Genomic DNA, 20,429 nt, shown 5'->3' with positions numbered 1-20,429 from the left:
GATATATATATATATATGTAAACGGCCTTGTAAGAAGGATTTGAATACCATAGTTAATAATAGATTTGTTGATTTTTTTTTATTAATCTGTTTAATTATAAAAAGCTGAATACTAAAGACCTTCAGCAACACTTGCAACTGCTCCTGCTGCTATTCCAGACTCACCATCATCATCCATTTCCTCATCCTCAAGTTCTTCATCACCATCACCATCTTCTTCTTCGTCCTCCTCATCCTCATCATCATCTTCTTCATTATCTTCGTCCTCCTCGTCGTCCTCCTCTTCATGAGCACTTTCCGCAACTGCTACCTCTGTAGGTTTCACATTCTCAGTATCGGGCTCATGAATAGGTTCATCAACAGGCTCATCACTATCTCTACCTTCCGCGTCATCTTCTTTAGCATGCTCATCAGTGACATCAGCGGGCTTATCATCAACAACTGGCTTCTCAATACTGGCCTCTTCGTCTTCGTGATGCTCCTCCTGGGGCTCTTCATGGTGCTCTTCATGGTGCTCCTCTTGGAGTTCTTCATTAAGTTCTTCATGAGCTTCTTCATTAGGTTCTTCATTAGGTTCTTCATTAGGTTCTTCATGAGCTTCTTCATGAGCTTCTTCATGAGCTTCTTCATGAGATTCTTCATGAGATTCTTCATGAGATTCCTCATGGTGCTCTTCATTATTCTCTTCATGATGCTCTTCATTTTTCTCTTCATAATGCATCGACCCTTCCTCCTCATCTTCCTGTTCCTCATGATGCTCATGGTTCTCATCTTCTTCATTTTCCTCATCTACTACTTCATCCTCATGCTCATCCTCCCCGTCTCCATTTTTCACTTCCTCCTCTTCCTTCCCCTTCTTCTCCAACAAGTCTTGGTACGCCTTTCTAAACCGTTGCTGTTCCCGCTGCTCGCTAGGCGTCGGGTTGGTTGGCAAGTAATTGGCCATTTCTCTTGTATATCGCTCCTTGTCAGCCGTGTAAATCTTGTAGTACTTGTCTCGTGCTGACCGTGGCAAAGCATGCCATGCGTCCGACATGGCTTTAGTCATATCGTACGATAACCCGGGCCGTTCTCTCTCCATCCGCGCCCGCACTGACTCTTTTTCAAGTTCACAGAAAATAATATATGCATTCTGTGGCCTCCGTGGTAGATTCGGGTCTCGCGGAACGTGGGCGCGCTTCTTAGAACCAGACGGTGTCGCAACGGCTCCTGCCGCTGCTGCTGCTGCTGCCGCTGCTGCCAGTGGCCCAGGACTTCCCAGGTCATCGGTAAATGCGTCGTCTCCAGAATGGTGGTCGCCAAATGATGGGTCCCCAGGTGACACCTCGTGTGAGTTGTCTACTGGAGCAGGAGCAATGTGTTGGAGCCCAGGGGTGGAAACTGTTGGAGGTGGTGGTGGTGGGGTTTGGGAAGCCAAGGCAGCTGCCGCCGCTTCCTTTTTCGATCCGCGCCCGCGCGAACCCCCCTTTCCAGAACCTCCAGCCCTACTGCTGCGGCCATTGGATGCTGGCGTATGGGCCACTGCATCGTGTCCCGCAGCCCCGTTGGCTGGTGGGGTTGAAGATGCTGCTGTTGCCGCTGCTGCTGCTGCTGCCGCCGCCGCCGCCGCCGCTGCCATCTGGAGAGATTTCTGGGCTGCTGCTACCACTGTGGCCGCTGCTGCATCCAGCATTTCAGACGATAGCTTGCCAATGGCCGTAGATGGTGAGTTGGGAGGTGACGGGCTTGCGGCAATGGCTCCCGCGGGGTCTGGGCCTGCAGCCGGGGGTTCCTGTGTACGGTCCTCGAGCTTTTCCAAAAGAAGCGCACGTTCTAATCTCAGACGCTTGACATCACGACGGGTTCGGGCAATTGACAGAGCCATGAGTTCATTGTGTTGCTCAATTTCACGCGTTCGTTTTCGTAGTTCGATACATTTGAGTTTGTACTTTGTTTCTAGATAGAGCTGTTAGAATGATATAACAATTGAATAAGAATGAAAAAAAAAAAAACTTACCTTCAGACTCTGGAAGTGGATTCAAGGCCTGAGCACCTCTTCTACTTGGAGTTGCTGTTTTCATAACTTGATTGTTTGGTTATTTGTTTATTTGTTTATTAATTTGTTGGCCAAGTGTGACTGGTTGGCGTGTTTTTATTTATATTTTTTTTTTGAAAGTGATGGTGGTGGTGGTGGTGGTGGTGATGTTGGGAATGAAGGTTGGGTTGGGTTAGGGTTACTTGCGTGCGGCTCATAAAAATTTGTCAGCACCAGAAAAAAAAATTTTTTCTTATTAGTTTTTTAATCAGCGATTGTCAAATTTCAAATTTTGTTAAAAAAAAATTTTTTTTTTTTTATTTTTTTTTCTCCCAATCCGGGTAGCGCCTCCCCTTCTTTAGAAAAATTATAAAAGGGCAGCCACTCCCACATCTCTTCTTCTTCTTTTTTCTTTCCTTGGAAAAGTGGAAAATCCCATCCCAACAACCCACTCAACCCTTAATATCTATTTCTCTAAGTATTAACACCCTCAAAAAAAAAATGGCTGGAATCCTTGACTACAAGACCGCCCTCGAGGTCCTCAACTCTGAGTACAAGACCCGCGACGGTATTGACGTGATCACTTTGATGGACTCAGTTACCCGCGGTGGCCTCACTTATAATGACTTTTTGATTCTTCCTGGCAAGATTGACTTCCCGTCTAGCGATGTGTCTCTTGAAACCAAGTTGACCAAGAAGATCACTCTCCGTGCTCCCCTTGTGTCCTCTCCTATGGACACTGTCACCGAGTCTGAGATGGCCATCCACATGGCCCTCCTCGGTGGTATTGGTATTATCCAGCACAACTGTTCCCCCGATGACCAAGCTGAAATGGTCCGCAAGGTTAAGAAGTATGAAAATGGTTTTATTTCTGACCCTATTGTTGTGGCTCCCACCCAAACTGTTGGTGAGATTAAGAAGCTCAAGGAGTCTTTGGGCTTTGCTGGCTTCCCCGTTACTGGTAAGTTTAATTTTCTTTTTTTTTTTTCTACCCTTTTTTACATGATGATTTTTTTATTTCATAACTTTCGTTCTACCGCAATGACTTAACGGTCTTGAGGAGACTTTGATACTCTGATGTTTTTATTATTTTTTTTGTTACTTTCTGTTACCATATTTCTTTTCTTTATTTCTTTGTCTAACTTGTTGTTTAGAAAATGGCCAGGTCCCTGGAAAGCTTCTTGGTATTGTCACCTCTAGAGACATTCAGTTCCACGACAACAATGACACTCCTGTTTCTGAAATCATGACTACAGATCTGGTCACTGCCTCTGGCAATGTTGACCTTCTTGAGGCCAATGAGGTTCTCCGCAAGTCCAAGAAGGGCAAGCTTCCCATTGTTGATGCCGAAAGCAACCTTGTTGCTCTGCTTTCTCGAACCGACTTGCAAAAGAACCACAACTACCCTAATGCTTCCAAGTCCAAGGATAAACAGCTCCTTTGCGGTGCTGCCATTGGTACCCGTCCTGACGACCGTGACCGTCTGGCCAAGCTTGTTGCTGCTGGCCTTGACGTTGCTGTCATTGACTCTTCCCAGGGCAACTCTGTTTTCCAGATTGAGCTCATCAAGTGGGCCAAGGCTACTTTCCCTGAGCTTGAGGTTATTGGTGGCAATGTTGTTACCCGCGAGCAGGCTGCCGAGCTTATTGCTGCCGGTGTTGATGGTCTGCGTATTGGTATGGGCTCTGGCTCCATCTGCATTACCCAGGAGGTTATGGCTGTTGGCCGTCCCCAAGGCACTGCTGTCTACAATGTCACACAGTTTGCCAAGCGCTTTGGCGTCCCCTGTATTGCCGATGGTGGTATCCAGAACATTGGCCACATTACCAAGGCTCTTGCTCTTGGTGCCTCTGCTGTCATGATGGGCGGTCTCCTTGCCGGTACCACTGAGTCTCCTGGCAAGTACTTCTACAAGAATGGCCAACGCCTTAAGACTTACCGTGGTATGGGCTCTATCGAGGCCATGGAGAAGCAGGGCATCAATGACAATGCTGCCACCAGCAGATACTTTTCTGAGTCAGACTCTGTCTTTGTTGCTCAGGGTGTTAGCGGCTCTGTTCTTGACAAGGGCTCAATCACCAAGTTTGTGCCTTACTTGATTTCTGGTCTTGAGCACGGTCTCCAGGACATTGGTGTCAAGAGCATTACTCAGTTCCAGGAAAGCGTTTCCGACGGCACTGTTCGCTTTGAGTTCCGCTCCACCAGCGCCCAGGTCGAAGGTGGTGTTCACTCGCTGCACTCTTACGAGAAGAGACTGCACAATTAATGAAGTATATGAATGTAATTTTGATGAATTTTTGGTTTAGAATGTTGAAAAAAAAAAATAATAAAATAAAAATAATAAAAATAAAAATAAAATAAAATAAAATAAAATAAAATAAAAATAAAATAAAAATAAAATAAAATAAAAATAAAATAAAAATAAAAATTTCTTGTGGATGACTAAAAGCCACACTTACAAATCAATTTTTTTTTTCTTATTTGTATATTTTCTTAACTCTACCACTGTATCACCACCATCACCATCCATCCATCCATCTACTACAAAAATGACGCTTACTGTTTTATCCACTGGAAACACTCTCCGTTCAGATGCTCCCTTTGCGGTCTCGCCGTCGGTGACTGCTGGTCTTCGTACAACGCTGCTGGGCAGTAGCAGTAGTGTTGCGACTGTTCCAAGAGAGCTTGGAGAGATTGTTTTGTACACGGCTTCTAGCGCAGAACTGCTGGAGACCCTTGATGCCTCGTCTAGTGTCGAGCTTACAGGTGAGTTCAAGTCCTAGCCTGGGAAATTTTTTTCTCTTTTTTTTTTCCAAGTTTTACCAGGCTAACTGATGATGAACAGTAAAGATCTTTTTCCCTGGCAAAGTGACTCTTGAAAATGCTCAGGAGGCTGCCCAACACGCGCTTTGGTTACTTGTCAATGCTCATTCGTCACCAAAAGCTTCTGCACCTGCACCGCTTGTCAAATCAATCATTTTCTCATTTGGTGGACTTGAATTTTCAGATGATGATGATGATGAAGAAACAGATTTTGAACTGAGTCCAGAGCAAGTAGCTACTGTTTGGACCAAGGCTACGACTTATGCTAAAACTTTGGGTTTAGGTGGAGCCGAGTTTGGAGTGGCTGAATTTTCAACAAGTGCTTTGCAAGAACTTGTTTCACGAGTAGGTTCAGAAACTCCTCGAGTTGCAATCGACCATATCAATGCATCAGACTGTTGCGCACTCCCCAAGTCATTGGTGCAACTAAGTAAAACTAATAATATTAAACTTCTGGCTCATCATGATAAGCCTGCTGATCATCTGGTTGACCCTAAGGAGCTGGCTGAAATTACAAGCGAGCTCAAGCTTAAGTCTGTGGACCGATGGGCATGGGTTCTTAAACTTACGGCATTGGAAAAGGACCGCCAGCTTCTTGTTGGGAATGAGTATTTGGTTGCAGTATAGTTATTAATTACTTATTATAGAATTAAAAAAAAAAAAAAAAAAAAAAAAAAAAAAAAAATTAAGGTCGGGAGGCATAATAATCAACAACGACATTGACAATAGCCACCAGGATTTCTACAGCAATCAAAACAATGACAATAAACTCAAGATACTCGCCATGAGCATAACCCATTTGTTCCTTAAGCATTTGAAGCAGGTCGGAAATGACTTCGAGGCGTTGGTTGAGAAGAGTAACACGCTGGGTGATTTCCAGGTACCCGCGAGCAGCCTGGTAGATGGGTTCCAAGTGCGGCTCGCTCCACATAAGCTCCGGCGAGTCCAGTACACTTCCATGGAGATTGACATTGATGCGCAAAATAAAAAGTTCACCAATGCTTTTCATAATATCCTTGCGACTCATGCTGATTTTTCCAGTGACGGCAACTTCTTGTGGGAAATCTTGAGTATCTTCAATCGTATTGTCCACGAGCTCTTCAAACAAAGAGATCTTGACGCTCTGTGCCAGCGCATGCGAAATGGATAATTTGATCATATAATTTGTTCCATCACGCAAAGTGATAAAATCATTATAAATGCGCGGTTGATAGCTTTTGGTGATGTAGTAGTTGAATTCTTCAACTTGAACGTCCTCATCTGCAAGCTTTTCGTTTTCAAACCGAGCCAACTCTTTAAGAAATCGACGTTCCTCGGCCTCAGAAAACCCCCAGAAAACAGCTACACCATACTCAAATAAAAACACGTCTGAATGCCCAGTCAGCTCAACATCAATCTCTCCACCTTCATCGTCTAATCTCATCAGTCCATTCAGTCGTTCGGTATAGCTACTACTTGTCGGAGACGTAGAGCTTGAAGTTGTACTTGATGCAACTACAGTTCCGGAACTACTATTTGCAGATAAATTATATGCTCCTCCTCCTCCTCCTGTTTTGTCGTCTCTCTTGTAAGTATATGGAGTATACAGGCATTCATCAAACAGCTTGGGTGCAGCCTTGTACTGTCTGCGGCTGTTGAGGTATCGTGTAATTTCCTTCATGCGGTACGAGCTGGCGGTGCAGTATGCAGTGACACGTGGGAGGACCGAGCGGTGGGCCTTGCCTAGTCGTTCGGCGTCTTTTCGAGCTGGTGTGTCTTTAATTCGGGTGACTTGCGAGTACACTTCACGGCCGCTTTCTTCGTCTTCTTCTTCAGGGACATTTTCTGGAAGCAGTTTCAGTTTCTGTGTGGTATATGATGTGCGTTGTGGTCCGATACGGTGGTGGCCATATGCCTGTTGTTGTTGTTGTTGTTGTTGTTGTTGGCGGGTTTGTTTAATGGCCAATGGCGATGGTACATGAGAAGATCTTAGGGAACCAGCCCGTTGAGCGGCCAGTGAGGCTGTTGAACTGAGTAAATTTGCGGTAGAGCTATTTGGGGTTGTTTGGTTGCTAACTGGATCTATTCCAGCAATGATTTTAGGTGGTGGAGAAGAGTATTGAGAGCTAACATTTGTGGGGTGGTTGTAGGAGGCACCTGAAAGTAGTGAATCCATTGTGGTATGTTTGGAGGTATTACTTGGGACAATTGGTGAAGACGAAGTAAATGGAGAAGAAGAAGAAGAAGATGGAGATGGAGAAGATGGAGAAGCAAGAAGAGGAGTTGTTTCAACGTCTGCTAAAGAATTATCAGCAGTACTTTTAGAGATTTCCATTTTTGTTTATTTTATTCTTAGGGTATGAAATTAAAATTTGTTTTAAAATTAAAAAAAAAAAAAAAAAAAAAAAAAAAAAAAAACTAATGATGTGAGAAGATCTAATTAAACGTTAAATTTATTTTTCTTTTTATTTTTTGAGATAAGCGGATATATTCGGTATTTAAAATCTTCAATTATTTTTTTTTTTTTTATTTTAATCATAAAATGTTTAAAAATAAAAATAAAAAAGCAGTTAAAAAAAAGTTTTGTTTAGAGACTTAAAATGGAAGGAAGGAACTTTTAAAGAAATTCATGCTGGAAGAAATAAAAAAAAATTATAAAAAAAAATTAAAAATAAAATAAAAATAAAAAATGTTGGGAATTTTAAAATATAATATTAGTCATGATTAGTTATAAATATATAATCATGACTCATACATGCGGCTGTGTGCGGCTTCCCATCGCGTTTAAAATTTTTTTTTTTTTTTTTTTTTTTTAAACCTCCAAAAAAAAAAAAAAAAAAAATTAAAAAAAAAATTAAAAAATTTCTTCTTCTTTTTCCCTTTTCCTCTTCTTACACTTTTTTTTTTTTTTTTCCTGCTCCTCCCCTTCCTTTTTTCCTGCTACTACACCACAATCATCAAAGACTGCATCTTTAGGTCTTGTGTGAATCTAAACACCTCTTCTCTTACATTAAATATACAAAATGAAGTTTGTTATTGTTTCTGGTGGTGAGTAGCCAAACCCTTTTTTTTTATTTGTTATTTCTTCATCTTCATCTATTTTTCTTTCCCCCCCTCTTATCATACACCCTTATCTAAAACCCTCATCTTTCTCAGGTGTAATCTCGGGCATTGGAAAGGGCGTTATTGCCTCTTCTACCGGTCTTCTTCTTAAAACCCTTGGCCTTAATGTCACCTCCATCAAAATCGACCCTTACATGAACATTGATGCCGGTACCATGAGTCCCCTCGAACATGGTGAAGTCTTTGTTCTTGACGATGGTGGCGAGGCTGATCTCGATCTCGGAAATTACGAGCGATACCTTAACGTCACCCTGACTCGCCGCCACAATATTACTACAGGCAAGGTCTACCAGCACGTTATCGAGCGTGAACGTAAGGGTGATTACCTCGGAAAGACTGTCCAAGTCGTCCCTCATTTGACAAACGCCATCCAGGACTGGATTGAGGCTGTGGCTAACATTCCTGTCGACGCTCATGGTGAGGTCCCCGACGTGTGCATTGTCGAGCTCGGTGGTACCGTTGGTGACATTGAGTCGGCTCCCTTTGTTGAGGCTCTTCGTCAATTCCAGTTCCGCGTGGGTGTTGAAAACTTTGCACTCATCCATGTTTCGCTTGTGCCTGTCATTAACGGCGAAAAGAAAACTAAGCCTACTCAGGCTGCCATTAAGGATCTCCGTGGCTTGGGGTTGACTCCTGATATTATTGCATGCCGTTGTGAACAACCTTTGGATCAGTCCGCCATTGAAAAGATTTCCATGTTTTGCCATGTCGGTCACGACCAAGTTTTGGGTGTCCACAATGTCAACTCTACTTACCACGTCCCTCTCTTGTTGAAGCAGCAAAAGCTCATCAAGTTTTTCCAAAAACGTCTCCGTCTTGACTCTATCATTCTTTCAAAGGAGCGTGTGGACCGTGGCAAAGACTTGTGGAGCCGTTGGCTCAAGCTTACCAACTCGCACGACCGCAGCTTTGAAAAGGTCACCATTGCCATTGTTGGCAAGTATACCGATCTTCAAGACTCTTACATTTCCGTCGTCAAAGCCCTCGAGCATGCTGCTCTTGCTGTGCAAAAGCGTCTTGAGATTGTTTGGGTCGATTCCTCTGATTTGGAGCGCCAAAAGGCCATCAGTACGAGTGGCACTGCCACCCCTCCCTCAGGACAAAAGCTCAAGTACCACACAGCTTGGGGTAAAGTCTGTGCTGCTGATGGTATTTTGGTTCCCGGTGGTTTTGGCTCCCGTGGTACTGAAGGTATGATTGCTGCAGCCAAGTGGGCTCGTGAAAACAAGACACCTTACTTGGGCATTTGCCTTGGTTTCCAAATCGCCGTCATTGAGTACGCGCGGTCTGTTCTTGGTATGAATACCAACTCGCAGGAACTTGACGAGCAGATTGAGGACCCTGTGATTGTGTTTATGCCTGAGATTGACAAGACTCACATGGGTGGCACAATGCGTCTGGGTACCCGGCCATCAGTGTTCCAAGATGGAACTGAGTGGAGTAAGCTGCGCCAGCTTTACGGGCTTGCTCAGCGGGTGCATGAGCGTCACCGTCACCGATATGAGGTGAACCCTGAGCACATTGAGGACTTTGAAAAGCATGGCATGCACTTTATTGCACGCGACGATACCGGCGAACGTATGGAGACTTTTGAGCTGAGTTCTGAGGACCATCCATTTTACGTGGGCACACAGTATCACCCAGAATACCTGACCAAGGTCTTGACTCCATCCAAACCGTTTTTGGGTCTTGTTGCTGCTAGTAGTGGATGTCTTGATAAGGTTCTTGATGATGTTCGTCATGGTAGCTATGGACCTGCTGAGTTTTAGAGAAGGAAGTAATTAAAGATTAATTTATAGAAGAATAAAAATAAAATATAAAAAAAAAATTGTATTTGATTAATGAGGTGGATTTCGTTTAAAGATGTGGGGCTTTTTTTTTATTTTTTTTAATTTTTCTGAAGCAAATTAAACAAGAAACGAATTAATGTAAAAGTGAGACAAGAAAAAAAGGACATGAATTTTGATGTTACGATGGAATAATAAAGTTAATTGTTTAAAAAGTTTACATTAAAAAAAAAAAAAAAATGATGAGTTTTTTTAGTGTTAAATATATATATATATAATATATAATATATAATAATAATATAGTATGGAGGGGTTTGTAAGATTACTGATTCAAGGTTGCGGATTAATGCGTTAGGAGAGATAAATGATTAGAGTATGAAAGTATGAAAGTATGAAGGAGGGGGTTGAATATTGAGTAAAAGAATTGATGAATTCTTTTTTTCTTTATAAAGAAACGAAAAAAAAAAAATAAAAATTTAATTGAAATAAATGAAAAGGATATTAAATTTTTTTATTATTTATTATTTCTTATGAGAGAGTTTATGAGAAAAAAAAAAAATAGTTTGAATATCCTAAAATGGAAATTTAAAGAATATTCATTCATTGAGTCAAAGAATAAAAAAAAGGAAAAAAAAAGAAGGTCATATTGAGAAACAAGAATAATATTTTATGATTTTCATTAAACGATTAATATTTAAGAAGAAAGAGAAGAAGAAAGAAAAAAAAAAAAAAAAAAAAAAAGAGATTTTGATGTTTTAGTTTATGTATTTTGTTTTTAAGAAATTAAATATGAAAGAATGAGAGGCATTTTTTTTAAGCTTAAGAAAGTTTTATTTAAAAAAAAAAAAAAAAAAAAAACGTTTAAATGACAAAAAAAAAAAAGAAGGTGATGAGACCTTTATTTTTTGATATAATCAGTTGATAATCATGAATATCATCAGAACTAGGTATATATACAAGGTTTATCACAGGACTTTTTTTTTTTTCTTTTATTTCTTTTTACAAAGGAAAGATGGAAATATAAAAACAAAAAAAAAAAAAATAAAGATACATTATATTTAAGATTTATTATTATGGGAAAAGAGAAAAAAAAAAAAATAGGGTTCTTTAAGCTGGGGGTTTTCCCGACAATTTCAGATTCGGGAAATTTTCAATGTCCCGGTAAGCCATTTTATTTTATTTTTTTGTTTTAAAAGTTGAGATGGAGACAACATGTTACTATTTTTTTTTTAAAAAAAATAAAAAAAAAAAAGTAGGAATGAAGAGTGGATAATTTGATTTGATTTTTTTTTTTTTTTTTTCCATCATTACCCGAGATGGGGAAGAAAAGAAAGAAAAGAAACGATTTATTGATTGAATATGAAAAAAAAAAAAAAAATGAATTGAGGATTAAGGGTTTAGAAAAAAAATAATAATATTAATATAATTTTGTAATAATTTAATTATATGAATACTTGTAAATTATAATTAATGGTCTTGAAGTTTTAAAATTTTTTTATGACAATTATGAATGAATTAATAAATAAATAAAAAAGTCAAGATCCAAATAATATAAACAATCAAAAAAAAGAAGAAGAAGAAGAAATAATATGAAAAGTTTTTGGAGTTTCTTAAAATGGATCATCTATTTAGGTAATAATATTTTAAATGTCTTTTTTTTTTTTTTTTTTTTTTTTTGTAGATATATATATATATATATATATATAAACTATTAAAGAGATTCTTTGTTTATATTTATTTTTCACGGAACTAGAATACCGAAAAAAAAAAAAAAAAAAAAAAAAAAAAAAGAGACGAACATATTAATTGAAATGATTTTAGAATACGTAGTGATGGTGGTGGTGTTAATTGATTGATGATGTATTTGTTAAACCTAACGGTTCTTTTTTTCTGACTGATGTTTTACTAAACCAGTTATAATTATAATAAATGATCTATATCTATATCTATCTATATAGGTTGTTTTTATTTTTTTTTTTTATTTTTTTTCAAAGACATGTGAATATGTACTATAGTACGTACAAAAAAATAAATAAATAATGGAATGAAGACGAGGGCTTTTTTTTTTTTAAGTTATATAAATTTATATGGGTTAATGAACGGTGATGATGATGAACGATGAACGATGAACGATGATAGACAGATTGATTTGATTTGATTAATTTGATAGATTGAATGATGGGATGCAAAAATAAAATAAAATAAAATAAAATAAAATGAAAAAAGTCATACGATTATTAAGGAACTTTTATTTCTGAACGAAGTTTCCGTCCCCATAACCTATATATATTGAAAAATAAAAATGATTCAGGGAAGAAGAAGAAAAAGAAGAAGAAGAAGAAGAAATGAAATATTGAATTTATATATATGTATATGTGTGTGTGATTATGTAATTTAACTGTGTAGTTTTATTTTAATCAAGAATAAATGATGATAAATAATATTAATTCCAGTTGCCGATTCATAGGTCATAATTTGATATAAATGATGATTGATGATGATAAATAATTATAACTATCATTGCCGATTCATAGGTTATAAATTGATACAATTTTTTTTTTTCTCTCTCTCTCTCTCTTCTTTTCTTTTGACATACAAAAAAACTGTTTTTTTTTATTTTTTTTTATTTTATATACAATATATACATATGTATTACCAAAAGGAAACTTATCATATAAGCCATTCCTACGGGTTCAATTGAAGTAACCGAAGATCCCGTTCGCTTAACTTTTGGAATTGAAATTCTCTCAATTTGAAAAAAAAAAAAAAAAAAAAAAAAAATTAAATTAAAATAAATTAAAACTACTAAAATCTTTGTTAAAGTTTCTAGTATTTCTCGTAATAAATCTATTAAAAATAAAATAATAATTAAGCTTGATATTTAATGAATAATAATTGCAAAAATAAATATTCAATATTTACACTCAAAATTTGTTTATGAAGAAGTTGATAAGCCAACTACCAAGATATCTTATTCTTCTTTTTCATTTTCTTTTTTATTTTCTTAACAGAATACCTTTTACAAATATTCTGGGCTTGTAATTTTTATTTTTATTTTTTGGTAATAATATAAATTATATTCAAAAAAAAAAAAAAAAAAATTCCCACCCCTTGACGTTCCCCTTTTCCTTCTTTTCTTTTAAAATTACAAAATAGATTATAATACATTATATATTTTGGTCCTCGTAATAAACCAAAAAAAATAAAATAAAATAAAAATAATCATTAATCTAGCCGCCATGCCTAGTAATTGACAGTTTTGTAAGAATTTAAACAAAAAAAAAAAAAAAAAAAAAGGTGGCTTTTTTTCCCCTTTTTTCATTACCCTTCTTTTCTGTTGATATATATATTTTTTTTTAAAAAAAAAAAAAAAAAGAATCAATCCTCCTCTGGGTCCTAAAGGTAGCACTAAGTCAAGATAGTAACTGTACATAACTGGTAAAGTTTTATAAGCGTTCTCTTTTTCTCTCTCTCTCTCTCTCTCTCTCTCTGTAATAAGTAACCACTAAAACATAGTGCGCACTCACCCAATACAAAAAAAAAAAAGAAATCCCTCTTAAATAAAAAAATAAAAAAAAAAAAAAAACAAAGCATTTTTTTTAGACCATTAATGGTCTTTGAACTATGTATAGACAGATACCTTGAGCCCCACCAACTGCAGCCCATCTTTCTTCCGGGATAAAAAATGGAGGAAGAGGAGGAGGAGGAGGAGGAGGAGTAGGAAAAGGAGTAGGAAAAGGAGAGAGCCCTCTCCTTTATAACCCCGGGGTTATATGCCCATGATAGAAAGGACCTGCGTGTGCTATACATATATATATCTTAATGGCATTTGATACGTTTAGTCTAAAAGAGAAAGGGGTTTTAAAAAAAAAAAACTGTAAATAAGAGTAAGAATTTAGTTTTGAAGTAATATTTTAAGTAAAAAAAAAAAAAAAAAAAGAGTTCAATGATGAAAATTGAGGATTTGTTATAAATTTAAGAAAGAAAGAAAAAAAAAAAACGAGGAATGAGAAAGAAAGAACATACAAACAAAGAAATGTCTTTTTGGGTTTCAAAAGGCTCTTTTTTTTGTTTGTTTATTTTTTTAGTGTGTAATGTCTTTTTTTTTTTTTTTTTTTTTTGAGAAAGGTGATTATCTCTAAAGTAGAGTTGAATGGTGCGGTTATATTTTAGTATATAACATGAAAGTGATTTTATTTTATTTTATTTTAAAAAAGAACAAAAAATATATATATATATATATATCATAAAAAGATTAGAGAAGTAATTTGAATGCAGTATGTGAATTCATTACAACAGAATAAGGTGAAGAAAAGTATTATTATGATAGGGATGGAATTTGATAAAGAAGAAAAAAAAAAAAAAAAAAATAAAAGACAATTTTAATTTATTTTAATTTTATTTTAATTTTTATTTATTACATTGTTTAAATTATATTTTTGAATAATAAGGGGAAAATTAAAATAAAAAAAAAAAACAAAAAAAAAGTTAAGAATGAGTATTCAAATTCAAATTAAACATTCAAATTCAAATTCAAACTCAATAAAAATGAAAAAAAGAAAGAAATTGCGGGGGAATAAGATATTTTTTTTTTTTTGTAAAGAAAATCTGGGGAAATGATTTATAGTTTTTTTTTTTTTTTTTTTTTTTTTATTTCAATTAAGAAATAAACTCAATTCACATAGTCTTTATTTTATTATTATTATTATTTTTTTTTTTTTCAAACAAGATTGACAAAAAAAAACCTTTGAAGAATATTTTTTTTTTAGTTTAACTTCATTTTTATTTAACACTAGTTTTAACTAAAAATGAAATTAATATATATATATATATATATAAAAGGTCTAGCCAGTCTTTGTTATTTTATTTTATTTTTGCCATTAAATAAATAAATAAATAAATAAATAAATAAATTTCGGCTTTTGGAAATAAAAAAGGGGAAAAAGAAGAGCATTTTTATTTTTATTTTATTTTATTTCAACTATTTTTTGGTTCAAAACATAATTCACTAGTTTTATATATATAAATAATTAAGAGCAAAAAAAAAAAAAAAAAAAAAAAAAATAAATTTCAATTGCCAGTTTTAGCTCAAAAAAAAATTTTTTTTTTTTTATTTTTTTCCCTTGAAATTTATCATTTTAGTAACTTTTTTTATTCTCCAAGAAAGAAAGAAAGAAAAAAAGGAAGATGAATATGGGGTAAAGTGAAAACCCAAAATATTGTATATGTGTGTATTGGTTAAAATTGAAGGTAAGAAAGAGAATGTCATTATTATTGTACATGTGTTACACATGTAATGATATGGCAAAGAAGAATTGATTATTATCAAAGATTAAAATGATTTTTTTTCTAAAAGATAGAATTGATCTTAACTAGAATTGATTTTAAAGAAGAACCAAATTAAAAAAAATAAAAAATAAAAAAAAAAAACTATGGGGTAAAATCCGAATGGTTTATTTATTTTATTTTTATTTATTTTTTTTGGATATTTGTATTATAGTAGTACAAACTGAAAATTTCTTTCCAAGTTGTCGTCATAGATATATATATGTTTTTTTTTATCATGAAAAAATAAAAATAAAAAATAAAACGTACTACAATTAAATATAATTTTAAGAAGCCACAGGGTAACTATATATATAAAAACGTGCTTCATTTTGGTTACAATATTTTGAAAAGGTTTCTAAATTTTATTTTTTTTTTTTTTTCAAGATATTTTGAAAAAAATAAAAAATGAATTTCAAAAGTTAATTTATTTTTATTTATTTTTTATGTTTCTTATTTTATTTCTTATTTCTTACTTCTTCTTCTTCTTCTTCTTCTTCTTCTTCTTCCACCAACTGTTGAAATAAACGTCCGCACATGTTGTATACGCATTATTTTTATTTATTTATTTTATTTTATTTTATTTTATTTTATTTTTTTTTAAACCACGCCATTGACCACGCCACCAACCATTACAAAAAAATATAAAAATATAATAAAAATAAATAAAAATCATATTTCATCTTAGATTTATTATTATTATTATTATTATTATTATTTCTATATTCTCATTAGACATTAGGTTTATGCGTACGTGTCACCAAATTGATTTAAAATGTTAATAAATCATATAATCTACGAGGTTCAAATATCAAAAAAAAAATTTAAAAAAAATAAATTAAATTAAAAAAAGAAAAAAAAATGAAAAAGTTAAATCTCCCGAGCGTGAGTCGAACACGCGGCCTCAGGATTACAATGAACCATTACAGTCCCGCGCTCTACCAACTGAGCTATCGAGAGTTATTATTGTTGTAGAGTTAAATCATTCAGCCGCACAATTGGAAATAATATTTAAAATGGAAGTCACGTGTTTATTTCTTTTTAGTGATTAATTTTTTTTTATTTTTTTATTTTTTTTTGTTCTTGTTGTTGAAAAAAAATTGAGCTTATCAACATCATCAACATTCTTAATCACCATCTTAATCATACTATAAACCTAGATTAAACAATAAACTTTACAATAAATAAATAGAGAAAAATAAAATGAAATAAAAAATAGAAAAATATATATATATATATATATATATATATATATATATGAAAAGAATGGAGAGAATAATAATGGAGTTGAGTTGTGACGTCATAATGGTAATTAATTAAAAGTAAGACACAAGTGGGTCTTTAAGAATTGCTTATCTGAATTCATGGCAAAGCCGAGAGCTTGAAAAAAAAAATATATGATGATAATTGTTATAAATAAATAATGAAAGATTAGTTTTTAATTAATTTATTAAAGACTTAGATATATAATATATCATACTATAAATATTATTATTATTATTATTATTATTATTATTTTTTCATAGTAATCATGTTGATATTGTATTGTATTGTTCATTTCTCGTTTACAAATAAAGCTCATTATAACTACCAGTGCACTTGATAATGATGATGATGATCTACTACCATGCAGTGCAATTGAGTTTTTTTTTTATATTATTTAATTATATTCAATGCCTAACTACTACTACGAATTACTAATATAAAACCTCTCCTCATTTCATTCTTATTTCCCAAAAAAAAAAAAAAAAAAAAAAAAAAAAGTCCAAATTAGAAACCATTTGATATTTATATTTAATCAGAATGAATTAATAACACAATTAAATCATTTAATTTTTTTTTTTTTTTGTTATCATTATTATTGTTATTATTATATGTGTATCTATGAATATGGTTATTTCCATGTGTGCGTAGGTGTTGTTGTTTTATTTTTATTTATTTTTTTTTTTTTTTTTTGGGGGGTTGATTAATTGTTGTGCTGGGCAAAAAAAAAAAAAAAAAAAAAAAAATTTTTTTTCTCCGAAAGGCCTTATCAGTAAACAAATAAATGCCTTAAAGAGGGTCTCGGAGAAACTCCATAATATTAAGGTCCAACACACACCAATTTGAAAATTTTATTTATTTATTTATTTTTTTTTTTTGGTATGGCAACGCATATGAACCACGGTTATAGATTCCAATATATATGATTTTTAAAAAAAAAAAAAAAAAAAAAAAAAAATTAAAAAAAAGAGTTAAGGAATGAAAAGGAGGAAAAATTGAAACGTGGAAGGGACAATTTATTTATTGTTTAACATTGGAATGTTTAAGAAAATTAATTTAAATGACCAACAAATTGATGAAAAAAAAAAAATTAAATCAATAAATAAATAAAATCAATGGAAAAAAAGAGTGAGCAGAATATATGATGATCAAAGATTGATTGACAATAAAATGCAAAAAAAAAAAAAAAAAAAAAAAAAAAAAAAGTAGAAAGGAGATTGAAAAAAAAAACTTTAAAAGAATTTATATATATAATAAACGAAGGAAGAAATAAAAAAATTAGCAACAGTGATTTTAAATTTTTTTTTTTTTTCGGAAAGTTGCTATTGAGAGAAGACCAAAATATTTACGACCATTATTATACTTGTGTCTTCTTCTTCTTTTTTTTTTTTTCATTGATATTTATTTATTTATTTTTTTTTTAAGATTGCTTATTTTTAATGTTTCAGTATATTTTTTTTAAAAAAAAAAAGAAAATTATATATATATATATATATATAAATTCAATTAAATTTAAAGTTTTTCAATGAAAAAATAAATAAATAAATAAACAAATCGGAAGGATTGTGTATATATATATATACAAATATTGGAACGCTAAAAACCAGTTGATTTTCATGATATATATATATATATATATATATAATTCCTAACATAGCTGTATTAATATAATAATAATCATTACAAAAAGACTTGAAAATTATTATTAAAAACCAATTTTTTTTTTCCTAATACAATTAAACTTTTACTTTTTTAAGAGTTAAAAGTCCAAGCTTTTATAAGTAAAAAAATTTTTTTTTTTTTTTTTTTTTTTTTTTTTTTTAAAGAATGCTGCTGCAGTGAAATTCAAAATAAATAAATGAATGAATGAATGAATGAATGAATGAAAAATAAAATAGAAGAAAAATAGTGTGTGGTGATGTTTGTCCACGTGCCAGCTGCGTGATTGAAAAAAAAAATAGTGGAATTTTTTTTTAATTGAATGCCATCACCATCACCATCATCAAGCATCATCAAGCATCATCATCATCATCATCATCATCATTAACTATCTCAGTCTCATCCCGTCGTTTTTATACCTTAGTACCTTTTTTTTTTTTTTTTTTTCTTTTACACTCCCACTTATTTTTAATCTCACAATCAATAACCATGTCTATTATATATATATATATATATATATATTTTGTTGGGAGTAGATTTAAGAAGAAATAGAGATCCTACACTCCCCCCCTTTTTAATTTTTTTTTTTTGGAAGGAGTTCTTTCTTTTAAAAGTTAAACAAGACATTAAAGTTTTTTTTTTTTTCTTTAAAGATAGAATCTAATCGCCGAGGATATAAAACATTAGAAAGAGAGATAGAATAAAAAAAAAGGGTTCTTTATTATTATTATTATTATTATTATTATTATTATTATTATTATTATTATTATTATTATTATTATTATTATTATTATTATTATTATTATTATTATTATTATTATTATTATTATTATTATTATTATTATTATTATTATTATTATTATTATTATTATTAATATTATTAATATTTTGTATGTGATGAATTATACATAAATAAAAGATTAAAAAATTTAAAGCTTTATTTTAGGACATTTATTATATATTTTGAAATTTTTTTTTTCTACCCCCCAACATGATGAAAATCAAAACCTAAAACATTTTGTTGGATTTTCCAATTTATTTTATTTTATTTTTTTTTTTTTGTGATTCATGTTTATTTTATTTTTTTCATAATACAAGAATAGCCGAAGTTTAATTAGAAATATTTGCATTTTGAAAAACAAAAGAAGAAGAAGAAGAAGAAAAATTAGGTGAATGGACATAAACAAATAAATAAACAAATAAATAAGGATATGAATTTATTGGTACTACTTGAAAGGGTACCAACTACCTACCCATCTATTAGACAGCTCTTTATATATATATATTATATATTATATATATTATATATATTATATATATAACTTTAAGACTATTTATTTATTTATTTATTTTTTTTTTTAATTTTCGTTTATATATATATAAATTTGTTTTGAGGTTTCTTTTAGCCGTGCAACATGACAATTTTTCATTAATTAATTTATTTATTTATTTAATGATTAAAATAAAATTTAAAAAATGCTGGGCCGCAAATATTTTTATAATTATTATTATTATAACAAAGTAATTAGTTTAAACAAAATTATATTAGATTAAAACTAAAATATTAAAACTAACTAACTAACTAACTAAATAAATAAATCAATGGATACTATATAGTTTTTATTATTATTATTATTATTATTATTATTATTAGAGTAATTTCTTTATTATAAAATAAATAAATAAAATTCAAGTTTATATATATTTTTATTATTCTTAAAATTTACTTAAAATTTATTTTTAAAAATTCCACCAATCATAATTATTATTATCATTACACACACCCCCTTTTTTTTTTTTTCTTTATTTCAATAGCATATTTTTTTTCATATGAAAATATAAACTTTCATCTGGGCCTTATAATAATAATAATAATAATAACAAAAAAATTTTAAAATATGAAGAATGAAAAAAATTTTTTTTTTTTTTTTTCATAAATTGACTTTTGAATAAATGAATGTAGTAGTATTAATTATTATTTAAAATATATTTTAAAAGATCTTTTAAACTCACCCACTCATCAATTTATTTTGTAATAATGTATCAAAATTCTAATTGAAAAAAAAAAAAAAAAAAAAAAAAAAAAAAAATTTTTTCCATATATACATATATAAAAGCTTAAATATAAAATAACAATGAAAAAATTGACGGGTATCTCCTCGGAGAAAATTTTTTTATTTTGTTTTATTTTATTTTAAAAATTTAATGATATGAAAAAAAAAAAAAAAAAAAAAAAACACATTGTTGAAATTTTTCATTAATTCAAAATAACCTTTTTCTTTTTCTTCTTATTATTTTATATGGAAACTCCTATATACTTTTCTTACCTTGAGTCCCGTAACAATAAAGTCCCGAGACCCGTCGGAATTGATAATTTTATTTTTTTTATTTTTTTTATATTAAGAATGCCTCAAAAAAAAAAAAAAAAAGAAGAAATAACAAACATTACTCTCGGA

The 20,429-nt window shown here is 31.8% G+C and overlaps 5 protein-coding genes across 5 annotated transcripts; 3 read left to right on the top strand and 2 right to left on the bottom strand.

Annotated features, from left to right (window-relative positions):
• Window positions 1–112: 112 nt before the first annotated feature.
• On the bottom strand, window positions 113–2,060 carry SAPINGB_P006098 (uncharacterized protein; the record flags this gene model as incomplete). Its single annotated transcript, XM_032000812.1, has 2 exons — window positions 113–1,935; window positions 1,997–2,060. 2 exons carry the CDS (start codon window positions 2,058–2,060, stop codon window positions 113–115), a joined length of 1,887 nt encoding a protein of 628 aa, XP_031856703.1.
• Window positions 2,061–2,515: 455 nt separating this feature from the next.
• On the top strand, window positions 2,516–4,280 carry SAPINGB_P006097 (uncharacterized protein; the record flags this gene model as incomplete). Its single annotated transcript, XM_032000811.1, has 2 exons — window positions 2,516–2,975; window positions 3,169–4,280. The coding sequence occupies 2 exons, from the start codon at window positions 2,516–2,518 to the stop codon at window positions 4,278–4,280; spliced, it is 1,572 nt and encodes a 523-aa protein (XP_031856702.1).
• A 283-nt stretch (window positions 4,281–4,563) lies between these two features.
• On the top strand, window positions 4,564–5,464 carry SAPINGB_P006096 (uncharacterized protein; the record flags this gene model as incomplete). Its single annotated transcript, XM_032000810.1, has 2 exons — window positions 4,564–4,780; window positions 4,860–5,464. 2 exons carry the CDS (start codon window positions 4,564–4,566, stop codon window positions 5,462–5,464), a joined length of 822 nt encoding a protein of 273 aa, XP_031856701.1.
• A 58-nt stretch (window positions 5,465–5,522) lies between these two features.
• Window positions 5,523–7,151, bottom strand: SAPINGB_P006095 (uncharacterized protein; the record flags this gene model as incomplete). Its single annotated transcript, XM_032000809.1, has 1 exon — window positions 5,523–7,151. The coding sequence occupies one exon, from the start codon at window positions 7,149–7,151 to the stop codon at window positions 5,523–5,525; it is 1,629 nt and encodes a 542-aa protein (XP_031856700.1).
• Window positions 7,152–7,839: 688 nt separating this feature from the next.
• Window positions 7,840–9,708, top strand: SAPINGB_P006094 (uncharacterized protein; the record flags this gene model as incomplete). Its single annotated transcript, XM_032000808.1, has 2 exons — window positions 7,840–7,864; window positions 7,973–9,708. 2 exons carry the CDS (start codon window positions 7,840–7,842, stop codon window positions 9,706–9,708), a joined length of 1,761 nt encoding a protein of 586 aa, XP_031856699.1.
• Between the last annotated feature and the right edge of the window lie 10,721 nt (window positions 9,709–20,429).

Source organism: Magnusiomyces paraingens (genome assembly GCF_902498895.1).
Source record: "Magnusiomyces paraingens strain CBS 517.90 genome assembly, contig: contig5, whole genome shotgun sequence".
Taxonomy (NCBI): Eukaryota; Fungi; Ascomycota; class Dipodascomycetes; order Dipodascales; family Dipodascaceae; genus Magnusiomyces; species Magnusiomyces paraingens.
Note: the sequence above shows the minus strand (reverse complement) of the source record. Positions and strands in the feature narration are given on the sequence as shown.